Source organism: Myotis brandtii, unplaced genomic scaffold (assembly GCF_000412655.1).
Source record: "Myotis brandtii unplaced genomic scaffold, ASM41265v1 scaffold893, whole genome shotgun sequence".
Taxonomy (NCBI): Eukaryota; Metazoa; Chordata; class Mammalia; order Chiroptera; family Vespertilionidae; genus Myotis; species Myotis brandtii.
Window position 1 is genome coordinate 226,939 of NW_005371660.1, and position 10,648 is coordinate 237,586.

At 39.9% G+C, this 10,648-nt stretch overlaps 1 protein-coding gene across 1 annotated transcript in view; it reads right to left on the minus strand.

Annotated features, from left to right (window-relative positions):
* The window catches only part of EFHC1 (EF-hand domain (C-terminal) containing 1), a 68,526-nt gene that overhangs the window by 50,569 nt on the left and 7,309 nt on the right, over window positions 1-10,648 (minus strand). Inside the window, exons 3-4 of the mRNA XM_005885159.2 lie at window positions 4,033-4,036; window positions 3,351-3,572 (exon numbers count right to left, since the gene is read on the minus strand). Of these exons, the coding sequence (XP_005885221.2) occupies window positions 3,351-3,572; window positions 4,033-4,036 (226 nt within the window). The remainder of the gene's footprint in view (window positions 1-3,350; window positions 3,573-4,032; window positions 4,037-10,648) is intronic.

Consider the following 10,648-nt stretch of genomic DNA (forward strand, 5'->3'; position numbering starts at 1 on the left):
TGACAGGGGGCAGCGCCCAAACCCCCTGATCAGCCCTGCTCTGTGCGTGACAGGGGGTGGAGCCGCAGACTCCCCATCGACCCTGCCTTGAGTGTGACAGGGGGCGGTGCCCCACCCCCCAATCAGCCCTACCCTGAGCGTGACTGGGGGTGGCATTGAAACCTCCCGATCTGCCCTGCTCTGTGCATGACAGGGGGCGGCGCCCCAACTCCCCAATCGGCCCTGCTCTGAGCCTGACCAGGGGCTGCACCTAGGGATTGGGCGTGCCCTCTGCCACCCGGGAGCAGGCCTAAGCCAGCAGGTCATTATCTCCCGAGGGGTCCCAGACTGCGAGAGGGCACAGGCCGGGCTGGGGGGACCCTCCTCCCCCCCCCTCCCGAGTGCACAAATTTTTGTGCACCGGGCCTCTAGTATATATATAAAAGGCTAAGCTGTCTCACACATGCACAATACATATAAAGCTCTCACTGGCGCCAATCGCACGTGTGTGTTTTGATCTGTCATTGTCGGTGGTGAAATTGGTTGACACTTCTATTATAGAGAAAGGGCGAGTAGTGATATTAAAATATTTCTTCTAATTAATTTCCTTTCAATGTGCATGAATTCGTGCACCAGGCCACTAGTATAAAATAATGAGAACAGACCCTTTACAATGCTTACAGTTAAAAATGAGAGGAGAAGGGGAGGCCAGAGTAGGAGTAGCCAGATGGAGAGAGGAAAACCAGAGGAGTGAAGATTCAGTGCAGCAAGAGAAAAGCAAAGTTTCAAGGAAGAGAGGATCAACAATGGCAAATATTGCAAACAGGTCAAAGGGAATGCTGGCAAAAAAAAAAAATAGTTCTGGGCTTGAGGGCAGAGAGATGTCAAATTGTAAGTGATCTGACAGTCAAGTGAGAAAGGAAGTTGTTAAAGGGGTCACAAGGTAGAAATTTTTTTAAGGCAGCATACTTTGACCCTAGGTAAAAAACTTACTAGCTGTTTGAAATGGAAGTAGTATGAAAGTTAAAGATAAGAGAGATGAAAGAAGAATAACATCAGGAACACAGAGTGGGATATGAGGGTGGGAAGTTGAACATAGGGGGTGACAATGAGAACTGTTATGGGAACAAAGAAAAAAGATGAGGGTGTTCACAGCACATGTCCTGGTCATTATCACCTGCGTAAGGAACGAAGTTATACTCTAAAGATAAGGGACAATACAAAGTCTGCCCAAAATACGGACAAATATGTTTGCTATTAATTTGACTATGGGTATTTCTAAAAAAAATTAAACATATTTAATTCAGAAAAACTATAAATTCCTCTTCTAAAAAAAAATCTTAGTTTCAAAACCATGGGTTTAACTACTCTCTACCTTATTATCTATGGTAAGGATTATTTATCTAGAAATTTTGATGATCCAAGTAAAATGAATAGGAAATTTAAAATGTAAGTATACTTCTTCATGCCTACTATCTTTTAAAAATGAATTATTAATACTATTTTAAAAGCATAAATTAAGTAATGACAATAAGCATAAAATAACATAGAAGAACAAAAATATAAAGAAGCCTATTTTCTATTAAGGCACAATTTCCCCCTCTCTGCATTTCAATAATACTTTCCATGACATATATAACTTTATCACTTTCTAGTTTATCATAGTTATTTGCTATTATTTTCAATAAAAATTGAACCTACCAGGATTTATATCTTGATAAATTATTAAATACCTATCTCACTCCTCTCTTGTATTTTCACCCCTCTCCCTTATCTACTGATTTTGCAGTGCCTGTCACAGCTGTGAATCAAGAAGAGAAACAAGAAACAAGTAAAGAAATAGCCATACGTATAACTGATACCAGTTAGTGGATATTAGATTTATTATGAATGAATATGTGAATTTTTCCTATCAAATGTGATAATTGAGATGGGGAAATGGGGGTTATATTGATTCTGGCTGATACATTAAAGATTGTGTAAATTCATTGATTATTAATGTAAATAGCACAGTTCTACCACCAGACTAAATTTTATCCAGAATTCCTTTAATATTTTAAAAAATGTTTTTGTTGATTACTTTAGAGAGAGAGGAAAGGAGAGGGAGAGAGAAACACTGATGTGAGAGAAAAACTTCAATCGGTTGCTCCTGCATGCACCTCAACCTGGATATGTACCCTGACCAGAAATCGAACTTGTGACCCTTCGATGTATGGGATATGCTCAATCAGCCACAACAACCAGACTATTTATATCTTCCATAGGTACTCAATAAATGTTGTCTAGCTGGATGAAAATAGTATAGCCATTGAACAAAAATAACATTAAAGGATCAAAAAATAGGTTAGGAGTAAATTAGGAAAGGTAACTTATAAAAACTGGTCAGTAATTCTCAGTCCCAGTTATACATAAAAATCACTGGAAATCTGAATCATTGAGGATTGGAGAAGTATCTAAGTTTCTTAAAAGTCCCATCAGTGCCCTGGCTGTGGCTCAATTGGTTGGAGCTTCGTCCTGCATACCAAAAAGGGCAGGTTTGATTCCCAGTCAGGGCACATACCTAGGTTGTGGGTCTGATCCCTAGTTGGGGTGCATATGGGAGGCAACCAATCGGTTTCTCTCTCACATCGATGTTTCTCTCTCCACCCCACCCCCCTCACCCTGTTTCTAAAAACAATAAAAAGCATATCCTCAGGTTGAGATTTAAAAAAAAAAGTCCCATCAGTCATTCCACTGCATGGCCATAGTTAGGACCACCTGGCCTTAGTGAAAAGAGGAGACTCACTGACAAGGAAAACCAAAGATGATGTGGAAATGTCAACAGATGGAAATAAGGTAACTCCCAGTACAGAAGCCTAAGAGTAAATGAGACACAAACACAATGTTATACCACCCTTGAGTTATGCCATGCCAAGCCAGAAGTGTTCCCTAAAAGACAGAAACTTAGGAAGACAGCCCAGAGAAAACTGACAACAGATGGAGTTGTACTCATGATGACATCTTGCATTTCATGGAGGTTAGGGATTTGTCATCATTACAAAATATAAAACTTTAAAAAGTAGGAAACACAGAGCAGGTAAACATAGAGCAATATGAACTCAGAATTCAGAATTCACCCAACTTTCCCTTAACTGTATTTGGAAAATATTTCAGTGAAGTCTATGGGGAATTATTTTCTGTAATCAGCTTCCTGACTAAAGAAAGGCCCTTTCAATCCTGAGTTCAGCTGTCTATGACTAAGGGTTGAGGCATTTGAATAATTTTCTCTTCAGAGTATTCTGGAAAACCTGTGGTTTATTGTTGACTTTTCTGCAAACAGTTGGCTCTCAGAAATTTGAATTCAAGGGGTACCCTAAAATCCCATATGGTACCTTTTTGTCAAAAGCCACATGCGCAGGAATAAATTCCGGAGGTGCAGCCGGCTTAGGTTCACCATAAGTTAGAAGTGGTGCCTTATTGGCCAACTCATCCAGGTCAGCCTGGGACAACTGGTTGACCTGGAGCCGGTCCCCGCCTATTCCAACCGTTGGACGACGAGCCATTGCATAGCCATGCGTGTAGCTCAGTGTCTGGCTTCTATGGAAGTCTGTTTTCTGAAGAAGAAAAGAAGTGCATCATTAATAAAATTGGTTAGGTAAAAGGGCTCACTTTCAAACATATCATAACTTAAACTTTTGCTTATAAACAACACAAACCTTCTATCAAAAAGTATACCTATAGCCCTAGCTGGTTTGGCTCAGTGGACAGAACATCAGCCTGTGGACTGAAGGGTCCCAGGTTCAATTCTGGTCAAGGGCACATGCCCAGGTTGCTGGCTCGATCCCCAGGGTGGGGCGTGCAGAAGGCAGCCAATCAATGATTCTCTCTCCTCACTGATGTTTCTATCTCTCTCCTTCTCTGAAATCAATAAAAAAATATTTTATTTTTTAAAAAACAGTATACCTACATTTTAAGTTTCATTTTTTTAAAAACAGTATACCTACATTTTAAGTTTCTGATATTTTTGGCCAGGAACAAGGAGGGCAGCAGCATCCTGAGTTTAAAACATAAAGCCGTGCTCCAGAACACCCAATTCATTACCAGCTCACTTCTCACGAGAAACCAAAATATTAATTTCAGTTTCTCAAAATACTGTTTTTTCACTGGACTTCCCATGTTTTTTGTCTTACCAAGTGGTCACAGACTATGGAACATAAAAGAGCTGGTTCTGCGAAATCAATTTTTACTTGAAAAGAAAGACCTTTCTTGTTACAATGACACTGATACATTCACACAACTCTTTGGAAAGAAAGTAGATATTATATATTTAAAATCTTGAACTCAATAATTCCACCTCAATCCTTTATTTTAAGGATATAATCTAAAATTACCAGAAATAATAATATGCCTAAAGTTGACCATTATAACTTTAATTACAATAATAAAAACGCTGGAAACAATCGAAAATCATACATGAGTAAATGACGGAAAACTCAGTGGACTACTATTATGCAGTCATTAAAATACTAGTTTTAAAGACTATGTAGCAATCCAGGAGAAATGTTTGATTTAATAAGCCCCCAAAAGCAGCCTATGAAAGTATATGTACTACAATTACAAGCATGCAAACATGTACCTGAAAAGAGACTAGATTTGGTGAATGCTCTGTTTGTATTAAACATTTCTGAATGATGTCAATTTTTTTCCCCCAATGAACTCATTTTTATTGGGGATATGGAAAAAATATTAAATAAAAAATAAAGAAGTGTAAAGGAAATAAATGTGAAGATAGAGGGGCCAAAATGGTGACACAGGAGGACCTAGTGTCCTCATGCCCTCACAAAGATCAATGGTTAGTCAGCTATCTATAAACAACACAGTGGAACAAAAAATCTGACAGTAATCTCACAAAAAGAGAAGGAAGATAATTTCATTTTGCCAGTATCATCCCATCCCCCAGCATCAAGAGGGAGCTACTGATCTAGAAAGATTTCCCCTCTCCAGGAAAAAAAGAGAGGGTGACAACCAGTTTCACCCAGAGCAGCTAAGCTGAAGTGTATAAAGCCGGCTAGGAACAAGGAAGAAAAACAGGGGCTGCTGGCAGCAGCCACTGAGTGGGAGTGACTGCGCTTCAGAGAACTGCTCAGTGGAAAAACCCAGCCGATTTTGCCACTTACCTGAAGCCAATAGCAAGTATAGCTATAGCCACTGTGTACTTCCTGCAGACTTCACCCCACAGGTATTCATGTCTTCTGACACCAGCCACCTGAGTCCCTCCACTCTCCCTCTCTTTCCCATGTCCCGACCAGCGGTAGCAAGCTCAGGTCTCTGCAGCTGCTCAAGCATAAGATCCCAGCATAGACAACCCCCACCGTCGCCCCGATGACCCCCACTGCTGTGCATGAGCTTGGAGCTAGCCCCTCCAGCTGTGCACCTGCCATGTAACTGGCCTTACCTCATCACAGGCCCAGGGGTGAGTGTGCACCTGAAGAGAGTGTGCAGCCACAGAGAGCATGCCGGCAACCAGGGCCTCTGTAGCAGCCAGTGAGGCCACAGTTGGCCCCAGACCTGCTGCTGCTCTGGCCTCCTCCACTATCATGTGTCTGCAAACAGCCCCTGCCACTACACTGCCACCTGCATTTGGCCCCCTGTAACTGACTATGTGCACACCACTGGTTCTGGGTCTCCAATGCTGCCTGCGTTGGTCCTTAGCAGCTAGACCTGGAGGTGCCATAGAAAACCCCAACAGCCTTTGCAGCCACTGCAGAACACTTACAGTGCTTGCCAAGAACCACACAGCTGTCAATGCGGTACACACCAGTGGCCTGAGCTGAAGAGACATCATGGCCACCTACAACCCTGCCAGACCTAGTACTGCTACACAGAACACTTGGTGCCCTGCAGCACTGGACCCAGGATCGCAGCACACTTCCACCAGCCGTGAAACTATTCCCTTCCCAAAGCTAGTCCATAAAGTTTGGCAGAGGTGACTGATTTTTCAAATGTGAAGGCACCTGTGCAAGATGGCAGGGATCATGAAAAATGACTCCACCAAAGGAATACAGTAAACCTATAATAACAGCCCCCCCAAAAATGAAGAAGCAGAAATAACCTGATAAAAAAAACACACCTCAAAACAGTAAAACTTCGACATAACAAACTATTTTGGGCAAGGAGGTGTCCGTTAAAGCCGCAAGTCCACTATATAATAAAGTAGGGTTTCCAAATGCATATGTTAAAAACTGACAAATTAGTTTACCGTTTTTACTTATGTAGACACATTTGTGTAATTAAAATTATGTATGAAAAGTTTAATTTCACAGAAAAGCTTTCTATATGTATAACAGTAATTTTAAATTTATACTAGAGGCCCTCAGCCCGGCCTGCCCCCTCTCATAGTCTGGGAGCCCTCAGGGGTGGGAGGCAACCAGGCGATCAGGGGAAGGCGACGCCCCATCACACCTCTGCTGCTGCCACTGCCGGCAGTGCCGGCTGGCCCTGGTTACCTGAGCCTCGGGCAGCCCTGGGTGGCTGGGGGGCTGAGGGGACTGGGGGACTTCGGAGGCACGCGTGCTGGTGGGGCTGAGGGGATGGGGTGCCGCCATCTTGTGGCTGTGGGCACTGCCTCTTTGAGGGCGTGGCAGTCAATTAGCATATTCCCTCCTTATTGGTTGTGGGGTGCCGCCATCTTTGAGGGCAGGGCAGTCAATTAGCATATTCCCTCCTTATTGGCTGTGGGGTGCCGCCATCTTTGAGGGCAGGGAAGTCAATTAGCATATTCCCTCCTTATTGGCTGTGGGCGCCACCATCTTTGCGACGGTGTGAGGGTCAATTAGCATATTCCTTCTTTATTAGATAGGATAGGTCTAGTAAATGCGTGCATTCACCCAGTCACTGCGAGTAAACAAATGCACACGGCGGGGATGTGGCTTAGAGCCCTGGGAACATAGGCCAGCATGAGTTAAAACTGCTACAGAAAGTCATGCCGTGAAACAACAGCCAATCACAGTGCAATGTGGTGTGATCATGTGCTAATCATTCCCTGAACATTGTTTCCAAGCAGTGACTCTTGGATTTAAATATGTAGACTATAGTTGTAGATATGCAATATTTATGTTGACAAAATTACTAGTGTTTTTTCCAACATATGGCCTAGTCACTAAAATTTGTTAAAAATAACAGCAGTGAATTAATTACATAAAAATAACCTGCTAATTTAATTATAAGCAAATCTTGGTTAAAAGCCTTTTTAAATTAATGCTAATTTTCACATATGACATACGGACTGGAAATTTTGTCCCTTAAATCTGTAGTTCATTAAATTGAGAGTTTACTGTAATTGTCTTAAAGATGTTCAGAAAGCTACAAGAGAACACAGATAAATGACTTAACTATATCAGGAAAATAATACAAGAACAAAATGAGAAATTCAACAAAGAGATAGAAAACATTAAAAAGAACCAAACAAATTTTAGAGCTGAAGAATAAAATGATTGAACTAAAGAATGCAAAAGTTGCTTTAACAGAAGACTTGAACAAGTAGAAGAAAGAATTTGTGAGTTAGAAGACAAATCAATTGAAATTTCCAATCAGTGGAGCAATAAAAAAATTAAAAAAAGAATGACAATGAATGAAGCCTATGGAACTTACAGGACATTAATAAGAGAAATAATGTATGCATCTTGGGAGTCCCAGAAGGAGTAGATAAGGAGAAAGAGGTAGAATGCTTATTTAAAGAAATAATGACTGAGAACTTCCCAAACCTGAAGAGAGGGATATCCAAGTTCATGAAGCTAATCGGTCACGCTGAGAACTTCCCAAACCTGAAGAGAGAGAGGGATATCCAAGTTCATGAAGCTAATCGGTCACCCCAAAATTTCAAACCAAAATAATCTTCTCCATGACAATAAAACTATCTACATCAAAGACAAAGAAATAATTTTTAAAAACAGTAAAAGAAAAAAATCTCTCCTACAAGGGAACCTCCATAACCCTATCACGCTATCCTTGCAGGCCAGGAGAGAATGAGATGATATATCCAAAGTGCTGAAAGAGAGCAACTGCCAACCAAGAATATTTTACCCGAAAAAGTTGTGCTTCAGAAATAAAGGTGAGATAAAACTTTATCACCACTAGACCTAACTGAAGAGAAATACTGTAAGAAGTTCATCAAGCTGAAATAAAAAGGCATTAATCTATAACATGAAAACATATAACACACAGGTAAAGGTAAGCATATAGTCAGATTCAGAATACCCTAATACTGTAATATGGTGATGTGTTAACACGTAACTTTAGTATAAAAGTTAAAGGACAAAAGTATTAAAAACAGCTATAGCTTCAACAATCTGTTAATGGATACAGAATATAAAAAATTTAAATGTTAACATCAAAAACATAAAGGGAGGAAAGCAAAAGGGTAGAGTTTTTATATGTAATAAAAGGTGAATTGTTATTACTGTAAAAAAATATATAAATATGCTTTATGTAAACCTCATGGTAACCACAAAGCAAAAAACTACAGTGGATTCACAAAAGTTAAAGAGAAGGGAATCAAAGCATACCACTATGGAAAATCATCAATTCAAAAAGAAAAGCAGCAAGGGAGGAAGAAATGAACAAGGGAACTAAAAAATAGCCAGAAAAACAAAAAACAGTACTAGTGCCCAGTGTTGCTCAGTGGTTAAGAGCATTGGCCAGTACACCATAGGGTTGTGAATTTGAGTCCCACTCAAGGACATGTACCTGGATTGCAGGTACAATCCCTGGCACCGGGCACATGCAAGAAGGCAACCAATAGATGTGTCATTTTCCTCACATCCATGTCTCTCTCTCTCTCTCTCCTGCCCTGCCCCACAATGAAAAAAATATTCTCAGGTGAAGATTAACAACAACAACAAAAGATGGTATGAGTAACTCCTTATCTATCAGTAATTACACCAAATGTAAATGAATTGATATCTTCAATCAAAAGGCAAGCTGGATGACTGCCCTGCCCCGCAATGAAAAAAATATTCTCAGGTAAAGATTAACAACAACAAAAGATGGTATGAGTAACTCCTTATCTATCAGTAATTACACCAAATGTAAATGAATTGATATCTTCAATCAAAAGGCAAGCTGGATGATTAGGGGGGAAAACCTAACTATATGCTGCCTATAACAGACTCACTCCAGCTTTAAGGCCACACATAGGCTGAAAATGAAGGGATGGGAAAAGATATTCCATGCAGATGAAATGAAAAGAAAGCAGGGGTAGCTGTACTTATATCAAACAAAATAGACTTTAAGCCAAAAATGGCAATGAGAGACAAAGATGGTCATTATATAATAAGCAGGTCAATTTATCAAGAAGATATAACAATTGTAAATATTTATGTACCCAACATCAGAGCACCTCAATATATTAAGGTAATACTAAGAGATCTGAAGAGAGAAATATACCCCCCCAAAAAAACCCAAAAAACAGTAATAGTAGGGAATTTCAATACTGCACTTTCAACAATGAATAGATCAGTCAGATAGAAAATCAACAAGGAAACGTTGGACTTGAACTATACTTAAATCAAATGAACTTAACAGACATGTAGAAAAATCCACCCAACAATAGCAGAATATACAATCTTCTCAAGTACACATAGAACATTCTTCAGAATAGATCATATGATAGGTCACAAAACAAGTCTCAGCAGATTGAAATCATACCAAGTATCTTTTCTAACTACAATGATATGAAATACCAGAAAGCAAGCTGGAAAATTCACAAAGAAATCAAAAGGAAATAAAAAAAAATACCTTGAAACAAACAAAAACAGAAGCATAACTATGAAAGCCATTTAGATGCTGCAAACACAGTTCTAAGAGGGAATTTTTGTAGCAATAAATAAATGTATGCATTAAGAGAGAAGAAAAATCTATATTTATGGTGTCTGAAAGATACTTAGACTTATCAGGGTAATTACTTAGTAAAGTATGGAAATGTCTAATCACTATGTTGTACATTTGAAACTAATATAATATTGCATGCCAACTGTAATTGAAAAATAATTTCTTAAAAAGGAACAAAAAAATCTCAAATAAACCACCTCACTTTATACCTCAAGAAACTAGAAAAAGAACTAAGCACAGTTTGCAAAAGGAAGGAAATAACAAAGATCAGAGCAGAAATAAATGAAATAAACAGAAAAATGATAGAAAAGATCAACAAAACTAAGAGCTGGTTTTCTGAAAAGATAACAAAATTGACCAACCTTTAGGTAAACTAAGAAAAAGAGAGGATTCAAATAAATATAAACAGAAATGGAACGAGACATACTGATAACACAGAAATACAAGGACCATGAGAGACTACTATTAACAGTTATATGCCAACAAGCTGGATAACTGAAAATAAAAGGATAAATTTCTAGAAGCATACAACCTACCAAGACTGAATCATGAAGAAATAGAAAATATGAACAGAATAATCCTATATAAGCGGTAATATGCAAATTGACCGTCATGCTCTCACACAAGATGGCCACCACCATGTGGGCACAAGATGGCCACCACAAGATGGCTGGCAGGGGAGGGCAGTTGTGGGCGATCAGGCCAGCAGGGGAGGGCAGTTGGGGGGGGATCAGGCTTGCAGGGGAGGGCAGTTGGGGGAGGACCAGGCCTGCAGGGGAGGGCAGTTGGGGGTGACCAGGCC